The sequence below is a fragment of the Pelobates fuscus genome, chromosome 8 (assembly GCF_036172605.1).
Source record: "Pelobates fuscus isolate aPelFus1 chromosome 8, aPelFus1.pri, whole genome shotgun sequence".
Classification (NCBI taxonomy): domain Eukaryota; kingdom Metazoa; phylum Chordata; class Amphibia; order Anura; family Pelobatidae; genus Pelobates; species Pelobates fuscus.
Window position 1 is genome coordinate 92,286,848 of NC_086324.1, and position 22,684 is coordinate 92,309,531.

Here is a 22,684-nt window from a genome sequence, read left to right on the forward strand (position 1 = left end):
GGTAAGTTAGGCTGATAGTGCCCTGGTGCTTTGGGGGGCGCTTTGGGGGGTGCCTTACCCGTGGAAGACCCAGGCGTTTTGCGGTTCCCCTCGCTTCGCCTCCTCTTCTGTTGGTGGGGATGTGAGTGCCGCTCCCGATCCTCAATCTTCTGCCAGAACTGTTCGAACAATTTGTCAAGGCATTGTAGCATGCCTTCTGCCGAGCTCGGCCGATCATCCGCCATTTTATGCAGTTTGCGCCCCTGTTCAGGGAGCACGTCCGCCATCTTTGTTCCACGCTGTTGGCTGTCTTCAACCATTGCGTTCAGTGTAGGCTTAAGGTACACGCTTGTGTGGACCAGGATAACCCCCCTGGTCCTAGGGGGGGGGTTTGGTAGGCCCGATGCTTCGGGTGCCGCCTGTGTTGGAGGGTCGGGAGAGCGGCCGCCTCTCCCATCCACCATGCGGCGTAGGCCCCGAGTTCCCGGTCCGGATTCCCAGCGGGTTTGCATGCTTGCGAGGTGTCCTTCTGTACCCCTGTTTTTACAGTAGCAGTTGCGGTGGGTTGATGGACCGATTCGGGTGAGTTTTCCTCCGTTTGCCGCTGAAAACCGGGCCCAGACTCGGGAGCTCACAGAAAGCGTGTCTGCTCAGCTCCCCGGTCAGGCCCCGCCCCCGATTTTTAAATATTTTAACCATGATTACTGCAGCTATCTTTAGCTATATTTTAGCATTACCAGTTGGGTAGTTATTAGAGTTCTTGGGTCCACTACAGACTTTCCATTTTACTGACGTATGTACCTAATGTATGCAACCATGGTTTTAATAATATTTATTAGCAGTTTATCAGCTCCCAATAAGCCACTTATTGGTTCTGATTGATTAAATTTCTGTCTATAAAAGCTTAACGGAAACCGATGTATACACTGATCACCCGCAACATTAAAACCACATGCCTAATATTGTGTAGGTCCCTCTTGTGCAGCCAAAACAGCACTTACGCTTTGGAGCATGGGCTCCACAAGACCGGTTAATGTGTCCTGTGGTATCAAGGCATTAGTAGCAGTTCCATTAGGTCCAGCAAATTTCGAGGTGGGGCCTCCATAGATCGGATTTGTTGTTTGAGCATATACCACAGATGCTGAACCAGATTCAGATCTGGGAAATTTTGAGGCCAAGGCAACACCTTGAACTCTTTTTGTCATGTTCTTGAACATTGTTTGCAGTGTAGCAGAGTGCATTATCCTGCTATTATCAGGGAACACCATCGCCATGAAAGGGTGTATGTGTCTACAACAATTTCTAGGTATGTGGTACGTGTCAAAGTAACATCCAAATGAATGCCAGGATCCAAGGTTTGCAGAACATTGCCCAGATCTAACATTGCCTCCACTGGCCTGCCTACTCCCTTAATGCATCCTGTAGCCAATTAGAGTCCTCTGACACTAAGTCTTAATTCTCTATAGCCCCACCTGCCACCTGTAAGTGGGAGTTGAAGGGGAAACTAGGTTGCCACCCCTTTATTAATTTATTATAAATAATTATTAGAATTATTAAAAAGATGGCCCGGGATAATAAGTCTTCTTGTTTATTTAAACAATGACCACCTCCCTACCCTTCTTTTTTATTTAATTTAGTACTCGTCGATCTGTCCATCTGCTATTATTTCATATTTTCTAGGTCTCCCCCTGTATTTTATTAGCGGCAGTTGGGTTCTGATAATTTAATCAGCTCATTTTAATGACTACTCACATTTTTTGGACATGCTCTAATAAACCTCTACCTCACATACATCTTGCTCTTTCTTAAAGGGCTGCACTCTACTCTCTCCTCCAGCTCTGATTCACTCCCGCTATCTCCTGTCCTATTGTGTTTTATACTTCACCTCCTATAGACTGTAAGCTCGTCTGAGCAGGGTCCACTTCAACCCATCATTCTTGTAAGTTTTCTTGTAATTATCCTGTTTATAGTTAAATCCCCCCTGTAACAAACGCACCCTACTTCAAGAGTGTAAGTGACGTAGTTGTGGTGGTGAAAGGGTTAAAGTTCACTATTTGTCTGCACTAGACCGGAAATAATGACAAAATCCCCCTTAACATGCACCCACACTTAAACGTAAAAATACAACTATTACTATTTTAACGCTGCCACCACCAAGACAATTTATAAATGGGGTGCCTTGGACCCCCAGGTAAATCAATAATAAAAACTCGCCAAATACAACTTAGCACAATATCTAAGCATTTGCAAAATACTAATCAGTCTCTTCATGTAACGTGATTCTTAACCAGACAAAGGCAGAACTTAATAAAATAATATTTATTATGAGCAAAAAAATAGTAACAGTGCATACAAAAAAATAGATGAAAAAACTAATTACTTACACCAACAACAGATAAAAACAAAATGGATAAAATAAAATAACAGAAGTCCTAAACACTTACTCACTAAGGTTTTCAAAGTAAAACTTCTGCCCAGGGGGTCTCTGGAAGATGGTGACTTATGCAAAATTAGATTTTGGTCCCAAGCAAGTACACAGACATTTCAGTATCATTGGATATGTACCCTGTGGATTACCACGACTGGTCTAGAGGTGGAGTTAAGGTGTATCTATAGAGATAATGAGTGACAACCCCCTTGTGTTCCAGACCAGCATCAATCCAAATGGAAACATTTGGTTCTATCTTCTCTTATGTACCGGCCACAGAAATAATAATAATTGCATCTATGAATTTTATTTTCCCATTCTATACATGTCGCACACCTTACTTGCTACCCAATATGGCGGGCATCACAATTCCTTCCCCTATAGTTAAGTTATGCCAATCATGTTTAGGCTTGTTTAGAAGATGGCGCTTGTCACATTCAAAATAAAACAAAAATTTGGCTAAATTATTATTCTGTGGGTAAATTAAAAAAAAAATCCTTTTAGATATGATACTGGAACAAGGCTAATGGCCATTGACATATCAAAGAGATTGACTCATCACTTAAGAAGTACAGGCCATATGGCTGAGCCAGACATTCAGGCTTTTCCAGTGTAGAATCTCACACCTTGCAGAGCCTTTGAGTAATCACAGGATCCATTCATAGGATAATACATTTTTCACATTCCTATACAATTTACATTTCCCCTTCTGTCGTCTGACCTTTCATACAATCAAATTAACCCCTTTTGACCTTGACAATATTACATATCTACCAGGCAGGCACTACACAAATTACATTAAAGGATAATATTCCATCGTGCAATAACAAATTATGCACTCTAGGGGTGACACCCCCCTCTTATAATATTGTAAAGCGCTACAGAATCTGTTTGAACTATATAAATGGCAATGATAATAATAATGCCCTCACCCACAGCATGGCAGGTGGGATATTTAACAAAGGCTAATAAATGTTCTTTCAATGCACACTTATTGGTGTTTTTTTATGATTCCTTAGACTTATATATCAGATTTGGCTGCTTGAATTCCAATTAGCATTAAATAAAAAAAATTAAATAAAATTGGCCAAAAATATTGGATAATTATAATTAATATATTATTAAAAGTGGATAGTTAGAATAATATTTATAACAATAATAATAATTCTTCCTTTCTCACATGTTCTGACACTGTTAGAGAGCCATGCATCAGGGGTGTTTTGGGGACTTGAACCCAAAATTAAACTCTATAACCACTCTCTATAGCCCTTTTCATATCCCCCTTTACCCTGCAATTGGTAGCTATTGACTACTTACTCTTGTCCCATTTGGACCCTACTTATCTCCTTCAGTTCAAGTATCACATTCTACCCCTGCCTACACCAGTATCACAGTTTCCCCTCTCCATGTCAGTAAGCATCTGCCCCATCCTTTCCCCCATGTTAATGGTAGTCTAAGGTCACATGCATGGCAATGTGTTCTAATAGATGAGATAATTTCTGGCCAAAGGAAATGAAGCTATCTTGTCAGCCTTGAAGGGAAGGTGTTCTGTGCTTCCCAAGCTGGGCCCATTAGATACGTTGGTGGACGTAAGAGAGAGCGGAAGTTGGTATTACAGCTTGTGTTATCAAAATGGCTGTGAAGTACTGGAGAGGTAAGTATTTTATTAACGTAAAGTTCATTGTATATTTTTAATGATTGGATAGCAATATATTGTCTACAAATGTGAATCTCTCATGACAGGCTCACTTCAATGAACGTCAAATCCCTGGTAGTTGAATTACATGGGTTTAAGACTATGTTTTTTCTTCTTTATTTGAAAATAGTTTCTAATTTCTTTAGCATTGTTATTTGCCAGACATTAATTTGTATTTTATAATTCAAAAGAGGCTTATAACAATATGATATTTTATGTATCCAAGTAAAGAAAAATGGTTAGAATGGAATAGTATTTACTTACAGTTTGGACATAGGAACAAAAACTGATGGAACATAGCCTTTGTCTCCATTTTCTGTGGGTCTTGAGGCTATTATGAAAAGGAACTCAGTGTTTACATGACTTCACATAGACAAAAACATCCAGCATGTGACAGAGTTATGTAGTTTAACTTGAGGACACATGACGGATATAGTCCGTCGTGATTCCCTTTTATTCCAGAAGTTGTGTTCTTAAGGGGTTAAAGCAGTAATGTATAATTGGCCAATCACATTTATTTTCTAAGTATGTTATAAAGCCAAAAATCTATCCCATTTCCCGAATGAATCAAAATGTGACTTCTACGAACATTATATTGTTCAAAGCAGCAGCGTCTCATTGCTTTCTCTTTTCAAAGGGCACTTTAGATTGCTGAGTCATTTCAGTAGAAGACATAAGAAGATGTTTAAAGGGACATTGTAGCCAGTATAACAATTTAATCTCATTGAATTGGTTAAAATTCCTGGAAACCTCTGGCAACATCCCTCCATTCAGAGTTAAACCTTTTTCAAGCAGTTCGACACTAATGGAGTTATACACTAAAGTTTGTATGGTGCAAAACCATATGACTGCATACAGGGCCATTTAGTCTGGAAAATCCAGACATTGTTTACACTATTTAGCAATGTCTATATTTTACAATCAAGGCCCTCAAACGGGCCTAAATTTAAATCAGATTTCAGCCGTCATGAACACCGCCGGATGGCTGAAATCTGGGCCCTGATGCTTCTATTTTGGCCAAAATTATCCAATTCACATCGAATTCACTTCATATTCCCCACAATTCACACTTTAGCAAATAACAGTCAGTCTTGACATTGGTGAGACTTAGCTCAAGTAAAGATTACTTACTTTCTGTCTCCTGGCTATTATAATGTTTTCCAAAAGCTTTGTCTTTTGGGATGTCTGGATATAGGTACTTCAGTGGGTTTTCAGGAGCATTTTCAGCCTCTATAACTTTGTAATTTCGAAGGATATCAGGAAAAGGAAGAGCGTTTAGTCGACCTTTATTGTATGGCTCTACCGAGTGGAACCTGACTTCTCCTAACAATAATAAAAGGGAAGAGACTATTGTTAAATTATCTAAAGTAAAACAGTTATACATTTATTCGAATCACAGATTTGTTACATATATGTCATGCAAGTACAAACATGAAAAATAACCGGTTTGAATTCTTTGCATTAGTATCCAGATTAGTATTCAAAATCGTGAGTGCAGGGAATTGAAAAGGGAATTGTAAATTGTAGGTAGAAAATAGTTGATTTGAATATATAACTCCATGTACATATTAATCTATAATTTGAGTTATTCAGATGCCTGGACTTTTTCATTTTTTCTTGCGCGCACTGCAAGTGGCAGGAATAGGTTAATTGTTGGGAGAACTGCTTCTGGGAGATGGTAAAATGTTGAACATGTTTTACTAATATGTGCCCCTGTTTCAGTTTTTTCCCTCATCCTTAAGTACAACTTTAAATAGATGTACCAGAACTGGTACATATGTCATGTTTAAACATAGCCATGCTTAGCAAGATCTATGTTATGCTGTCACTGCTATTACAGGGACACAATAAGCACCAAAACCACTTCAAGAAGGAATTTTTTCCTAGTTTGTTGCAAAATTGGAAGCGCTTCAGACTAGGTTTTTTGCCTTTTTTTGGATCAACAGCAAAAACATATGTGAGGAAGGCTGAACTTGATGGGCGCAAGTCTCTTTTCAGCTATGTAACTATGTAACTATGTAACATTAGTAAAGTAGCTGTGTTGGCTAGATCAAGTCTCTTTTTTTCTGGCAATATAAAACACTGCGGCTTCAAAGAAACGCCAATATTTACTTTGTCACTAAACATGCCTCTAGTGGCTGTCAGGCTGATAGTCACTAGAGGCACTTCCTCATTGAAGACCTTCATTTATTGAAAGTCATCATGTTTGTCAATGCCGAATGCTGTGAATTTTCCTCATATAGAAACAGTGCATTCAATGCTTCTCTAAGACAAGTATCCGATTGGCTGAGCATGGTGATTGCCCATAATACCTCTCTATGAGAAGCATTTGATTGAGCCAGAGATCATCAATCAGGATGATCTCAGATGACTGGGAGTGACTGTCAGGAGGATTGCCTGATGTTGTACTACCAGTGATTCTAACAGCATTTTCTGGTTTTACTGGGGAGGGTATGTCCCCAAAAGTACTAAAGAACACTCTAAAATTATATAAATGGAAGGTGCTGAGTCCAAAAGGTTTCAATGAGGAATTGGATTATCATGTCTTGTAGTTTAGGTGGAGGAATAAAAAAAATATATATTTATAAATATGTATGTGCACACTATTTGGTTACTGCTGCTGCGGGCTATAGTAATTTATTTTAGATACTTTGTTTCATTGCTGGTATTATTGGTAAATTTATTTAATTGCAATAATTGGTATTTTTATCGGTACATAGTGGTCACTATGTTTGATTTTAGTTTTATGATATAAATTAAATAATGTTTAACAGTATTTTTTGTAAAATATCAGGTGAAAGAATAATTTTTTTTTTTTTACTTACTATTAGCACCCTCCATCTCTTTTATAATCTTGTGGTTACATTTTGTGCTCAATTTTCATAGGAGTGGCTGATTATTTGATATATTATGTTACATATTAGGATACAATTATTTTTAATACACTTTCAAATGAATCATCACTATATTTATTTTGAAAGTTAGATTGCTCCTTTAATAAATGGTCCTTGTACAGTTCTGCATTCAGGGGCGGACTGAGAACCCTCAGGGCCCCCAGGCAAAATAAATCAAGAGCCCCCTTACAGGCCCCACCCATACTCTGCAGCAAGCACCACCCTTGTCCCGCCTCCATGCACCGCCTCCAGCCACACCCTACACAATCTTTAGACACAAGGAACAAAAGTGCAATAATCCCTTTGAGGCCCCAGTAGAGACTACAAATGAGGGCTAATGGGCCATGGAGGGGGTCTTTCTAGCAGAGGCTATCTCAGTGTCCTTTAGAGAGTGTGTTAGAAAGAATCCCCTTCAGGCCCCATTAGAAACTACAATGGAGTCTAATAGGCTTGGAAGGGGGTCTTTCTAACAGAGGCCATCTCAGCGTCCATTAGATAGCCTCTGCTGGAAACAGTCGCCTCCAGGCCCCAGTATAGACTACAATTGAGGGCTAATGGGCCATGGAGGGGGGGGTCATTCTAGCAGAGGCTCTCAGTGTCCTTTAGAGAGTTTGTTAGAAAGAATCTCCTCCAGGCCCCATTAGAGACTACAATGGAGTCTAGTGGGGCATGGAGGGGGGTCTCTCCAACATTCTGGTTCCTATTCACAATATAGCAACACAACATAGCTCGCTGATAGCTAGGCCAAGTTGGCTTCTCTTACCTTAATTACTGTTGCTGGCTGGCAGTCTGTGCGGCTGGCAGGCTGTGGCTTGCTGGCTGGCAGGCTGTGGCTTGCTGGCTGCGGCTGGCAGGCTGTGGCTTGCTGGCTACGACTGGCAGGCTGTGGGCTTGCAGGCTGCGGCTGGCTGGCTGCGGCTGGCAGGCTGTGGCTTGCTGGCTACGACTGGCAGGCTGTGGGCTTGCTGTCTGTAAGCCTGTGGCCTGCTGTAGGCCTGTGGGCTGGCTACTGGCCTGTGGGCTAACTGGTGGCTGTGGGCAGGCTGTCTGGCTACTGGCCAGCCTGTGGGCTGGCTGGCTGGCTACTGGCCAGCCTGTGGGCTGGCTGGCTGGCCAGCCGGCCTGTGGGCTGGCTGGTTTGCTGGCTACTGGGGCACTTGTAGATTATTTAAAGAAATAATCCATGCACAATAACCACTACTGCTCTGTGTAGTGGTTATGGTGCCAGAAGGGCCGGGTCCCCCTCCCAGAGTAAGTAGTCAAACCGTTTAAGAACAGTTTGACAACTTACCTGGGGTCTGCTGGGATATGGGGTTGTAGTAGGGTATAGGAGCAGTGGTGCAATGTGTGAGGGGTGCAGTGTGTGTGAAAGGTTCCGTGTGTGTGAGGGGGTGTAGTGTGTGAATGTGTAGGGTGTGTGGGGCAATGTGTGTATGAGAGGGCTGTGTATGTGTGTGGCAATGTTAGTATGGGGGGTTGTGTGTGTATGGATGGGCAGTGTGTGTGTGTGTGAGGCAATGTGTGTAAATGTGTATGGTGTGTGTGGGGGCAGTGTGTGTGTATGGGGGGCAGTGTCTGAATGTGTATGGTGTGTGGGGGCAGTGTGTATGGTGTGTGTGTGGGGGCAGTGTGTTTATGGGGCTAGAGTTCACTCTCACCACTGCGACCACCAGGAATCCCTGGTGGTAACAGTGTTGAGAGTGAACTGTAGCCCGTAGCTCCAGGGCTAGAGTTTACTTTTGCAAGAGCCGTAACGTTGCCGTAGTAACCGCGGCAACGTTCTGTGCTCGCGCAAGAAGGACCCAGAGGAGCTGCAGGCTGAGCTCCCGGGTCCTCTCTTCCTCCCTCCCCTGCCGGCTGCCCGCATGGTGCCTGCGGACAAAGGAGGGGGGAGGGGGGGGGCAATTGCCCCGTTGCCCCCCTGGATCCACCAGTGATATATACAGCCCTTCTGTGTGCCTTTTTGTCTCCCCCCAGTCCCTCTGTATGTTTCTTTCTCCCCTCACTGCTCCTGTGTCCATGTCTCCCCTCTCCTTCCCAGTCTCTCTTACCCCTCTGCCTCTTTCTCCCCCTCCCCTTGTGTGTCTCTCTCCTTTCTCCCTGTGCCTCTCTCTTCCACTGTTTCTTTCTCCCCCCTTTCCCTGTGTCTCTCTCTCCCCCACATCTCTCTTCCTCTCTGTCTCTTTCTCCCCCCTTCCCAGTCTCTCTATTTCCCCTCTTTCTCGCCCTGTGTCTGTCTCTTTCTCCCCCTCCCCATCTCTCTATTCCCCCTTTTTCTCCCCCCTGTGTCTCATTCTTCCCCCTCTGTCTCTTTCTCCCCCCTCCCCATCTCTCTATTCCCCCTCTTTCTCCCCCTGTGTCTCATTCTTCCCCCTCTGTCTTTCTCCCTCCTCCCCGTGTCTCTCTATTCTCCCACTGCCTCTTTCTTCCTTCTTCCCCCTCTCTGTTTTATTTTCCCCCCTCCCATTTACCGACAGAAGTCAGAGGGGGCCGGCCGCGTTCCACGCTGGAGCTGCTGGGCCGGGTGGCAGCCTCGCCGGTCTGGCGGCACTCCTGTCCTGTCACTAACGCTGAGGACGGAAGGAGGGAGGAGCATGTCTCTCTCTCATGCTCCTTTGCGGTTCCCACAATTCCCAGCACAGGATGTGGGAACCGCAAAGGAGCATGAGAGAGAGAGACATGCTCCTCCCCCTTAGAGTGTGCCACCGGACCGGCCACACGGTGGCACCTACTTGCTTAGCCCCGGTGGGCCAATCTGGTCCTGCTGCCGGGCCCACTGATGGCAGGCCCCCCTCCCGGCTGGGCCCTCGGACCATGTCCGAAATGCCCGACCGGTCAGTCCGCCCCTGTCTGCATTTGCTGGTAAGCTCACGTGGCTCTCCATATCTTTAAGGTACTATTGAAAGGGATACACAGTATTAACACTGTGTACCCTCAGGAGCCATGCACTCTACTAAAGATATCTCTTATTTTTACATTCTATATAAACCCCTTAAGGACACATGACATGTGTGACATGTCATGATTCCCTTTTATTCCAGAAGTTTGGTCCTTAAGGGGTTAAACGTTTCAAAAAAAGACAATACAGGAACAATCAAGAGAACCCAACAAAGTTTTAGCTTTAAAAAGTAGCGTCAGAATAATCCAGTCCCAAGTAAAGACATAATGTACACAGGCTTAAAATGTAATGCACAAGCAGTAACATATTCTGATGAGGATGTGAAGAGTAAGAACAAGAAAACAGAGGGTGGAGAAAAGGGGGAAAAAAATACAGGTTGAGGGAAGAATAAAAAAAAAAAAAACAACCAATATAAGTTTAGAAAAGATTATTATCCTTGCTAGATAAAATACGTGACAGGGCCACTGATAATAAAGGGTGAAGTGAGTGAATCTGAAATATATGTTTTAATTATACTTGCCATTTTCTGACTGATACATCCATGTAAATGTAATGCTCCCTAAGTGGCTTTCACTAAACCTCAGAAGAAATGTTCCAGGCATCTTGTCCTTTAATAAGATACGTTCTCTCTCCTTGCTTACAAATCCCATGATGCATCTGCAACAGAATTGTCATCACTGTTATAGGCCATATAAATAGAATATACTAATTTTATGATAATGTTGAGTAAATAAAATACAGACCAAGCTAATTTGTATAATGAATTATATATGTGTGACATACTGGGCATGCAGGACATACTGTAACCAGATGTAACATCATATGAAATTACACAAGAAAAAAAAATGAAAAGGGGAAAATTACCTAAATCACTAAAACACAACTTACTACGTGTGTGTTATGTCTGACAGTGTGTGTGTAACATTCAGCATGTGTAGCAGTGTATGTATAGTACACTGCGTTTCTTTCTGTCAGTTTGTCAGTGTGCGCATACTAAGTTTCAGTGTGTGTGTAGTATTGTGTGGTGTGTATACTGTGTTTAGTAATGTGTTATTCTGTGTATACTGTCTAAATGGGTGTGTAGATATACTGCGTCCAAGTGTGTTTGTGTGTATAGCTGTGTGTGTGTATAGCAGTGGGCTATTGTGTGTATACTTTGTCTAAGTGTGTGTAAAGTACTATGTGCACACTGTGTCTAATTGAGTGTATACTGTGAGTGTTTGGCAGTGTTTGTCATTGTGTTTTTATTATGGCTGTCAATGTGTATATATAGCAATGTGTGTACATGCCACGTATAACAGAGGTAGATCATGTGGCTCCATTTCTTTTACCACTCTCTAAGAGTTCAGTAAAGAAAAATACCGGCCTTTACTGACCAGACCGGTGCAACCCTAGATAGGCATTGTCATATAAATTGGAAAGAAGTGTTCTTCATTTTCGTTTTGTAACCATTAGGGTTATTCACTATAGTAAGAATTTCTGGGAATTAAAAGTGAATTTCAAATTTAAGGTCAAAATAGCCAGACTAAAAACAGAACTGACTTTTTTTAGTTTGGCTATTAATACCTAAATTTTGAAATTCAAAAATATATTGTATAAAACTATTTCAGTTATATACTGCTTTCACTTCAATAACTATATATTTTACAAATTTAACACCTAGTTGTCTTGATGATTCAAATGTGTGACTCTTTCAGTGCATTATGTAGAAAATAAAATAAACTTACTGGTGACATAACATCATGCGATAGTGCTGCCTTGAGGATGATTGAACCCTAACCCTAATTTAAAAAAAAATGTAATATAAAAGATACACAATGCTGAAGCTGGCATTAAGGGAAATAATGCCATCTTGGGTTTCTGGAGACATGTTCTGGCCTGCTCAAGATTATTTGGCATTCCACTCTTGGGCAGTAGCTGCAATGTGCTGCTGTCACTATTTATGCAATATTTTATTTTGTTTTTGTTATGCAATATTTTATTTTGAGCTGACAGACATATTATATTTCTGTTTTCTTTCCCCAACTCCTTTCCTCAGTAATAAGAGAGGGATTGCGGCCCACAAGTGTTTGAGCAGCTGCTGCCCAGGAGTCTTGCTTTCTCGAATATCGTGCTTGCTGGGACAAGTATGTCCCAAGGTTTCCATAATTTTAAAGAGTCATAAACCTATTTCTAATTACAATTTCTTTTTTAGTAATATGGTAATATAGAAGATTGATAATGGTGAGTCATGTATTAGGGGAAACTAATGGCATCTCAGAATTGTGGAAACATTCATTAACAACTCATCTTTTGGTCCTGTCATTTGTCTGCTACTTTGTATTAGGCATGTGCATTCGTTTTCGAACGAAAGCGTTTTCGGACGAAATTCCTGTGGTTTTCGTATTCGTCGGCAGAAACGTAAACGAAAGAGCAACATACAATAATGGAAACGAAAGGAAAGTGGAATGATTACCTTTTCGTTTCCATTTTTGTTTATTTAAATAGCCTCCGTGCTGCGGGATAATTAACCCCCACAGCACGGAGTAAAAACTTAATCCCCAGGATCTCCCTGCAATCTAAGATTTAACCCGTGCATGGATGCAGGGAGACTCTTACAAGCACGCGTTAAGTGACTTAACCTGTGCTTGTAAGAGTCTCCCTGCACGGGTTAAATCTCCCCAAACTGGCGGCTATGAGCTCTCCCTGCACCGGGAGACTTCACACCGGCAGGACTCCGTGCTGCGGGATAATTAACCCCACAGCACGGAGTAAAAACACACTAAACCAAATCTAAACACAGGTCAGAGGTACCTGTAAGTTTACTAAGACCCCCATATTAATAAATGGGAGGTTAAATCCTCCTGAATGCCCCTACTCGCGGCATTGCTTCGAGTAGGGGCATGTCAACTAAACAGCGAGCAGCCAGTGGCTGCTCACTGTCATTACACACTAATTATAAATCAATATGGGGGTCACTCTGACCCCCATATTGATAACAGAGAGATTAAATCCTCCCTATTGCCCCTACTCGCGGCATATCGCCTAAACAAATGTAAAATTACAAGTGACTGGACAACTATTACTGCCCAGTCACTAGTGCAATAAATGGAGGGGGGGGGGGGGGCTGGCACAGGTAAAATCCTGCCATCCCCCTCCCTGTAGTAGGGGCATGTCACCTAAACAGCGAGCAGCCAGTGGATGCCTGCTGTCATTTAAATCAGTATTTTACATAGAAGTGAGAGCTATGGTAAGAGAGAATACATGTAACAAAATGTTATAGAAAAATTATAACAATGTTGCAACAGGAAAAAGTAGCTATTTAGATCTAAATAGCTACTTTTCCCACGGTACTCTTACCAGCTCTCTCACTTCTATGTAAGTTTAAATGACAGCGAGCAGCCAGTGTCTGCTCGCTGTCATAAAACTAAATATAAATCAATATGGGGGTCAATAGGACCCCCATATTGATAAAATGAGGTTAAACCCTCCCCAATGTCCCTACTTGCAGCATGCCGCGAGTAGGGGCATATCGCCTAAATCTAAATTTTAAAACACTAGTGACTGGGCGGCTATTGTGACCCCCATATTGATTTATAATTAGTGTGTAATGACAGTGAGCAGCCACTGGCTGCTCGCTGTTTAGTTGACATGCCCCTACTCGCAGCAATGCTGCGAGTAGGGGCATTCAGGAGGATTTAACCTCCCATTTATTAATATGGGGGTCATAGTGACTTTAATGCGGGGGGGTAGTAATACTTTTTTTTTACAGATGGTAGAGATGCCGGCTTCCTTCTTGCTTTTTATTTTTTTATTTTTTATGCGCACGCGCAGTGCTGTTTTCGTCCTAATGGATGAAAACGAACACATTTTTAACGATTTTCGTCCGAAAACGAATGGTTTGAAGACGAAATTCGGGATTGACAAATTCAATTTTTATTTAAAACGAAATCTTTCGTAGAAAACGAAAATTTCATTGGTGCACGTCTACTTTGTATGTCAATGCTTGTTGTTTTATATCCCAAGTGCATTATTGTAAGGCACTCTTGAATATGTTGGTGCTATATAAATACTTCTACTACTAATATACTTGTCAACCCTCTCCTCAAGGGACACCTAACAGTCCTGGATTTAGGGTTTACCCAGGTGTATCTAAGATCATGGGCATCTTCAGGGGGGAAGCGGGGGCACTTGCCCCGCCCCTGCATTTTTCAGCTTGTTCTGCTAATTTTCGTATGAGATTGAAAAAAAACTGTGCAATACCGGCGCCAGCCAGTAGGTGGCGATGCGTATGGAGAGAGACTGGTATAGGAAGCTGCATCTTATCCCAGCTTCTCTCTGACTGAATCTGCAGAGACAGCCTACAGATCAGGTAAGTGAGGCATAGGGGCAGAGAGAGCCTATAGATCAGGGAAGTGAGGCATATGGGGGGGGGGGGAGTACAGAGATAGCCTAGAGATCAGGGAAGTGAGGCATATGGGGGGGCAGAGAAAGCCTAGAGATCAGTGAAGTGAGGCATATGGGGGGGGGGGGCAGAGATAGCCTAGAGATCAGTGAAGTGAGGCATATGGGGGGGGGGGGCAGAGATAGCCTAAATATCAGTGAAGTGAGGCATATGGGGGGGGGCAGAGATAGCCTAGAGATCAGTGAAGTGAGGCATATGGGGGGGCAGAGATAGCCTAGAGATCAGTGAAGTGAGGCATATGGGGGGGGCAGAGATAGCCTAGAGATCAGTGAAGTGAGGCATATGGGGGGGGGCAGAGATAGCCTAGAGATCAGTGAAGTGAGGCATATGGGAGGGAGGGGTGGCACAGAGATAGCCTAGAGATCAGTGAAGTGAGGCATATGGGGGGGGGCAGAGAGAGCCTACAGATCAGGGAAGTGAGGCATATAGGGGGGGCAGAGATAGCCTAAATATCAGTGAAGTGAGGCATATGGGGGGGGGGGGGGCAGAGATAGCCTAGAGATCAGTGAAGTGAGGCATATGGGGGGCAGAGATAGCCTAGAGATCAGTGAAGTGAGGCATATGGGAGGGAGGGGTGGCACAGAGATAGCCTAATTATCAGTGAAGTGAGGCATATGGGGGGGGGCAGAGATAGCCTAGAGATCAGTGAAGTGAGGCATATGGGAGGGAGGGGCGGCACAGAGATAGCCTAGAGATCAGTGAAGCGAGGCATATGGGGGGGGGGGGGCAGAGAGAGCCTAAAGATCAGGGAAGTGAGGCATATGGGGGGGCAGAGGTAGCCTAGAGATCAGTGAAGTGAGGCATATGGGGGGGGGCAGAGAGCGCTTACAGATCAGGGAAGTGAGGCATATGGGGGGCAGAGAGAGCCTACAGATCAGGGAAGTGAGGCATATGGGGGGCAGAGAGAGCCTAGAGATAAGGGAAGTGAGGCATATGGGGGGGGGGAGAGAGAGCCTAGAGATCAGTGAAGTGAGGCATATGGGAGGGAGGGGTGGCACAGAGATAGCCTAGAGATCAGTGAAGTGAGGCATATGGGGGGGGGGGGGCAGAGAGAGCCTACAGATCAGGGAAGTGAGGCATATAGGGGGGGGCAGAGATAGCCTAAATATCAGTGAAGTGAGGCATATGGGGGGGGCAGAGATAGCCTAGAGATCAGTGAAGTGAGGCATATGGGGGGGGGGGGGCAGAGAGAGCTTACAGATCAGGGAAGTGAGGCATATGGGGGGCAGAGAGAGCCTACAGATCAGGGAAGTGAGGCATATGAGGGGCAGAGATAGCCTAGAGATAAGGGAAGTGAGGCATATGGGGGGGCAGAGATAGCCTAGAGATCAGTGAAGTGAGGCATATGGGAGGGAGGGGTGGCACAGAGATAGCCTAGAGATCAGTGAAGTGAGGCATATGGGGGGGGGGCAGAGAGAGCCTACAGATCACGGAAGTGAGGCATATAGGGGGGGGGGCAGAGATAGCCTAAATATCAGTGAAGTGAGGCATATGGGGGGAGGGGCAGAGATAGCCTAGAGATCAGTGAAGTGAGGCATATGGGGGGGGGCAGAGATATCCTAGAGATCAGTGAAGTGAGGCATATGGGAGGGAGGGGTGGCACAGAGATAGCCTAGAGATCAGTGAAGCGAGGCATATGGGGGGGGCAGAGAGAGCCTAAAGATCAGGGAAGTGAGGCATATGGGGGGGCAGAGATAGCCTAGAGATCAGTGAAGTGAGGCATATGGGGGGGGGGGGCAGAGATAGCCTAGAGATCAGTGAAGTGAGGCATATGGGAGGGAGGGGCGGCACAGAGATAGCCTAGAGATCAGTGAAGCGAGGCATATGGGAGGGGGGGGGGCAGAGAGAGCCTAAAGATCAGGGAAGTGAGGCATATGGGGGGGCAGAGATAGCCTAGAGATCAGTGAAGTGAGGCATATGGGGGGGGGGACAAGAGAGAGCTTACAGATCAGGGAAGTGAGGCATATGGGGGGCAGAGAGAGCCTACAGATCAGGGAAGTGAGGCATATGGGGGGCAGAGAGAGCCTAGAGATAAGGGAAGTGAGGCATATGGGGGGGAGAGAGAGCCTAGAGATCAGGGAAGTGATGGATATGGGGGGGCAGAGAGAGCCTACAGATCAGGGAAGTGAGGCATATGGGGGGCAGAGAGAGCATAGACATAAGGGAAGTGAGGCATGGGGGGGGGAGAGAGAGCCTAGAGATCAGGGAAGTGAGGGATATGAGGGGCAGAGAGAGCCTACAGATCAGGGAAGTGAGGAGCAGGAAGGGTCTGCAAGGAGCAGGAAGGGTCAACAAGGAGAAGGAAGGGTCAACAAGGAACAGGAAGGGTCAACAAGGAGCAGGAAGGGTCAGGAAGGAGCTGAAAGGGCCAGCAAGGAGCTGGAAGGTAAAGCAGCACAAAGGTAAAGTAGAAGGAGCAGAAAGGGTCAGCAAGGAGCTGAAAATAGCAGCAAGGAGCAGAAAGGGACAGAAGGAGCACAAAGGTGAAGTAGCCGAAGGAACAGAAATGAGCAGGAAGTGTCTGCAAGGAGAAGGAAGGGTCTGCAAGGATAAGGAAGGGTCTGCAAGAAGGAAGGAAGGGTCTGCAAAGAGCAGAAAGGGACAGAAGGAGCACAAAGGTAAAGGAGCAGAAAGAATCAGAAGGAGCACAAAGGTAAAGTAGGAGAAGGAGCAGAAAAGGGTAGCAAGGAGCAGAAAGAGACAGCAGGGAGCACAAAGGTAAAGTAGGAGAAGGAGCAGAAAGGGTCTGCAAGGAGCAGAAAGATCAGAGAGAGACAGAAGCAGAAGGGGGAGCAAAATAAGCAGAAAGGTAAAGGAGTAGAAGGAGCCAAGGAGGAGAGAAGACAGTGTCAGAAGAAAAAGAAGACTGTCAAATGAAGGAGAAGAAAAGGACATTGGAGCAGGAAGAACAAGTGAAGTGAACCCTCCACTTTATTCTGGACACCACATCATAAGGCTTTGGTACCTGGGCCTGGAAGGGAAACTTCTCATCTCCCCAGGTAAAATAATATCAGTGTTAATGTGTTCACTTTTATTTACTGAGTGTCAGGAAGCACAGAGGGCCGCTGGGGAGGGGTGTCGCTGATTGGCTAGAGCAGTCAGCTGGCACTCTAAGCCAATCAGTAGCTCCCCATTCATAAAAAAGTAAAACATTTTTATGAACCGGGAACTAGCGATTGGCTTAGAGCGTCAACTGACCACTCTAGCCAATTTGTAGCACCCATGCCTGATGTCAATCTGCACTTTCTGACACTCCTTTTCAAAAGCCGAATACCACTGAGCGACCTGGAAATCTGGAGCTGGAGGAAGCCTTTGGGGTTAAACCATTTGAGAGCGGTTTAACCCCTTAAAGCAAAGAGAGTACCCAGGGGCTTCCTGGCATCATAGCATTTTCATTTAGATGAAGTTGTTATGGTGACCAGAATGTTCCTTTAATTTGCTTACAAACATGTATTCCTGACACCATAGTTGTGAAAATGCTATTCACCCTGGCTTTATGTGATAATGACTATGCTCATCCCCTTCATGACACTGTCAAAAAGGGACCAAGCATGGATGTCATTACAATTATGCCCCCCCTGGAAAAATTCCTGCGGACGCCCATGTCTAAGATGCTTAGAAAAGGGGAAAAATAATTTAGAGTCTAAGGTGAATTTATTTTTTTTAAACACCCTAGACTCACCCAGGTGATTTCTAAATCCTAGAATGTTAGGTGTGCCTCGAGGAGAGGGTTAAGGAGCAATAAATAATAATGTCTCTAAATTCTCAAAATGGCATCATTTTCCCTTAAAGAAAACAAAAAGATCCACTAAAAATATGAATCCTCAAGAGACCATTAAACAAGACCTAGCTAAGTCCCTTAGCTAGGTCTTGTTTAATTAATGGTCTCTTGAGGATTCATATTTTTAGTGGATCTTTTTGTTTTCTTTAAGGGAAAATGATGCCATTTTGAGAATTTAAGTATCATTGGTCCTCAAGTATCATTGGTACACTCAAAATACAGAAAGTGTTCCCCCAAAATCGGGAGGAGTACCACTAATTGTAGGAATTGTAACAATATAGTGTATAAAAAAAGAATAATAAATACTTTATTGGAATCATTGTAAGAAAAAAAAAGATAAAGAAACACAAAAATTGTAAAAACTAAGTATATTTACAATAAACAAAATGCTGTATATGTGATAGTTGTATGACTCAGCTAGGACTGAAAAGATCACGTCAAAAGTGCTTATAATCCGAACTCTTAAGAGTTATTTTTTTTCTTACAATTACTCTAATATAGTATTTATTATTTTTTTTAAATGATATTGTTCCAGTTCCCAGTATTCCTCCCCATGTTTTGGGAAACACTTTCTATATTTCAAGTGCACTAATGTTCCCTTCACAATTGACACAATGTATTCTACTCTCTCTTTAGTAAGTGTCTGCGCGAGTTTGGTTTTATTTGTGTGTATTCCCTTTAATTTGTAAGTGTGTGTACATTGCAATGCAGAAAATAATGTATGCAAAACCAAACACAGGAACAATGAATTGGAAATATTTACATTGCTAGCAGGGCGCCCTCTAGTGTTTAAAATAAATCTGCATACACCACCTTTATTAACAATCATCTTTGTTTGAATTGCTGATTATTTACACTTTGCAGTGCTATACATTGATCACAGTATTAATCAACATTTAGATTTCAAAAAGCAACATATGAATGGAAACAATGGATAATATGGGACAATTGAAATCTGGATCACAAAGGTGAATAAAAATATCCAGACTAACTAGCAAATACCTAAAATTTATTTTTGGTGTGGTTACAAAATGTGAATATGGAGACCACTTAACACTGATCAGCCGCCACTATTAAACTTAAAACTGTATAAACGTTGTATTTGTTTTCAAAGCAGTACTATATGGTGTTTGAGTGAATACATCATCCTGACATATTACTTTTTGTCACAACAAAATTATAAAACTGTGAAGCAAACAACATTGCGTTATTTGAATTATCATTATTACTAATTATAGAGCACTAACATATTTTGGAGAGCTACACAATAGCTTACAAGAGACCCAAGCAGTTTGTGAAAAATAAATAATAAATAAATTAACACTTCATGCACCTGTACTAGTTATACAGCCAGGAGTGCCCTGGCGCCTCAATACTGTTTGACTACTTATGTGGGGTCAGCCATTTGCCACTCCCTGCCTCCACTACTTCCTATGGAGAGCAAGAAGCTCCCAAGAAGGAGCTTCCTTTAGATCATCCAAACTACGGCCTGCAATGCAGGATTAGATGAATGTCTGAGAGCCAAATGATTGCTCTCAGCCATTGAGCTAAGCCCCAAACTGTAGAAATGAGTTAGATAGAGAGCTTCTGACTCCCTATAAATAAACAGTGGAGATGGGGAGCAGTGCCCAGTGGACTCCAGATAAAAACTTAAAACTTTTCTAAAGAGGTTTGATTCCTTACAATGGGGAAGCCAGAGCACTCGTGGCACCAGTATTAAGTACTTGGAGTGTTGCTTTAATACAAGACACATTACACCAGATAAAGCAATGTTGATAACCAGCAAAAATGAACAGTAATTAGAAAATTTACCCATCAATCCAAATAGGAAGTAGGTGTTTCTTGATCAGTTCTAGTATTCCTTCAAGCCAGGCCCAAAATGAAAATGACTTCCCCGGCAAATGTTCCTGATATGGGTAATAAACCAGTTGGTATTACTGAAACATATGGTTTAAATTGTTAATAAATTAGAACCAAATGGCCCAAGTTATTAGAACATTCCTTGAGAAAAAATGGGACCCTCCAGGAAAAAAAACAACTTTCATTCATTTAATAGCTTTTGACCTATTTTTTTTTTTTTGCATGCTCTATTTTGTATTGGTTTTGCAAGAGCAAAGAAAAAATAAAAACAAACAAAACACAGTACGTTCATAACTAGCAATATGATATTTTAATTAATTCCAGAGACCAACACTCTGAACAGAATTGAAGATGTACACAAACAACTTTGAAATCTGCTAATCAGCACACCCCTGGACTTTAATACTTGCAGTCTTGAGATCAACATGTCCAACCATTAAGACTGCATTGACCAGAACAAGAAGCTCATTACTTGTGGCTAAGCTAATTCCTGGAGTGTGCAAAGCTTAAGGCTGATGATGGAATGCATGTGATTTTTCACAAAAAGAAGGAACTTAGTGAATCCCAACCTCGGCATTGTGAGGAAGCCGATTTCTGTGTAAGTATGTCGGCAAAAGAGTTGGACTGGAGGTACCAGTAGACGGTAAAATGGTTTAACCTGGACATGTCTTTACACAACAACAACTACAATGTGGTGTGGTGATTATGATGAGATGGCTATGCTGTTAACTGTAAATCATAATCTATATGTTTACCTTGCAGAATTTTGCCCATGAGATTTGATTGTCAGTCGGGGTTACCTGTAGACCTTGAAAACAGACAGAAGCATCTGAGGGTTTGTTCATTAAACAGAGAGTGAAACAATTGTTCAACTCTACTGAATGGCAATATTTTCCACATATTCTATTAGTGAACACTTTTCAACAAGCCTTTTCAACTTATGGCACAATATTGTTTAGTGAGTAAACCCTACGGTGTGTAATATACCATATAATTGATATTTATCTTTGTTCATTGCTTAAATAGCAGCTCCATTTATAAATCAAGGCACAGAGCAGATATTGATTAGTATATACAGTCTCAAAGCTATTTTTTGCACTTTCTATTTTATGGATGGTGTTTATCTGTATCTCCCAGGCCACATACCATATATAAATATGGTACTTAGCATTTTACTAAAAAATCAGGTAACTTTCAATTCTCTTTTAACTAATTAAGGCCTGGAAAGTCTACCTAATATGTCATCAGCACATATCACCTCTGAAACGTAATGTAGAGGGTAATATAAAAACTGGGCTCACTGCTCTTTTATCACAACATTATAACTTCAATGAAAGCATAAACATGCACATTTCATACATTTTCTGAATTTACTTTTTATGTGACAATGTATATACCACCTTGGTACGTAGAATGCCAATAAATCCTACCAGCTTTAATATTGGGGTTACATATATAGTGGGGAATATTTAAGTGCAACAATCTAACAGACATTTTCCGGTTGCCTAATTGCCTATTTCAATCAAATATGCACATACGCGGTTACTGAATGACAGCACAGACGAAGAATAGTTGATTTTTTTTTTTACCGATGAGTTTTTCTCCCAACATGTTAAGTTGTTCTGAATTCAGTCCCCGTCCTACATATGATGAAAACTGCCAGCTTAATACCTCCAGAAGCTGATTAAGGCTGGCTGTTGGTGGGCTTGCAAAGAAGGCCAGATTCTGCTGTAATACACAGAAATGACAATAAAAAATGAACTATATCACTTAAGTATAGTGTAATTTTACCATTATAGATAACCATGTGTGCTGGTCAAATGGACACAGGTAAGAGGCAGAGTAACCATAAGCATTGAATTGTCTGCAAAGAGTGATAAAACACCCCACTGTATTACATGCCTGGACCAATGGACAAAGCCACTAAGTGAACAGCCAATTCATTTGGCAGTAATATACACTTTAAGTAATTTTCTTATGCACCCTTAACCCACTACGAGCACCCAGAGAGAATCGTGATATTTGCATTCCATACACTATCTAAACAAAATCATTTCATGCATGAAAATGGCAAGCTCGTAAAAGTACCCTATCCATTTTAATATTTTCACTTGCTAAAGGACCGTATCTGCTATGATCCTAGCCCATCCACAGTCTAGTTCGTGGTGAGAAATTGTAATTATAATTCACAAAAAGCAAGAAGATCAAGAGATTGATTAACACTGGGTTTCAAACTCAAATGTACACATGTAGTAACAGAAATATATCAGCAGAATCAGTGTGTTAAAGTTAACAGAGGGTTTCACTTACATACTGGGCTGCTGTATTCATTTGAGGTTCTGCTGTAAAGAGATTGTACCAAATGATAGAAGCCCAAGCACTCGGTAACTGGCTGACGTTGGAGATCATCACCACAGGCAGTGAATTCGTCTGTGAAAAGAATAATATACGCAAATGCATAAAAGTACTAGATGTTTACTATCCAGTGAATTATGGTGAGTTGACAACTGAGTGAGAATTAGGCTAATTACAACTATTCTGAAACCAATTTTGCAGAGTTGACAACGCATGACACCACAAGAAAATTCTAATTCTGGAAAAAATGGTTATGCCTCACAAAAATGAGTAAAGGTTTTGTTTTTGTAGCTTTAAATAAAATCTTTGGTTTATTGATGTGTAGACATCTTAACAATTGGATTGATT

At 42.4% G+C, this 22,684-nt stretch overlaps 1 protein-coding gene across 1 annotated transcript in view; it reads right to left on the reverse strand.

Moving 5' to 3' along the window:
- The window catches only part of STAT4 (signal transducer and activator of transcription 4), a 247,053-nt gene that overhangs the window by 37,757 nt on the left and 186,612 nt on the right, over positions 1-22,684 (reverse strand). Inside the window, exons 17-23 of the mRNA XM_063430167.1 lie at positions 22,292-22,411; positions 21,571-21,709; positions 20,737-20,789; positions 19,934-20,028; positions 10,417-10,553; positions 5,235-5,426; positions 4,368-4,434 (exon numbers count right to left, since the gene is read on the reverse strand). Coding sequence (XP_063286237.1) covers positions 4,368-4,434; positions 5,235-5,426; positions 10,417-10,553; positions 19,934-20,028; positions 20,737-20,789; positions 21,571-21,709; positions 22,292-22,411 — 803 coding nt within the window. The remainder of the gene's footprint in view (positions 1-4,367; positions 4,435-5,234; positions 5,427-10,416; positions 10,554-19,933; positions 20,029-20,736; positions 20,790-21,570; positions 21,710-22,291; positions 22,412-22,684) is intronic.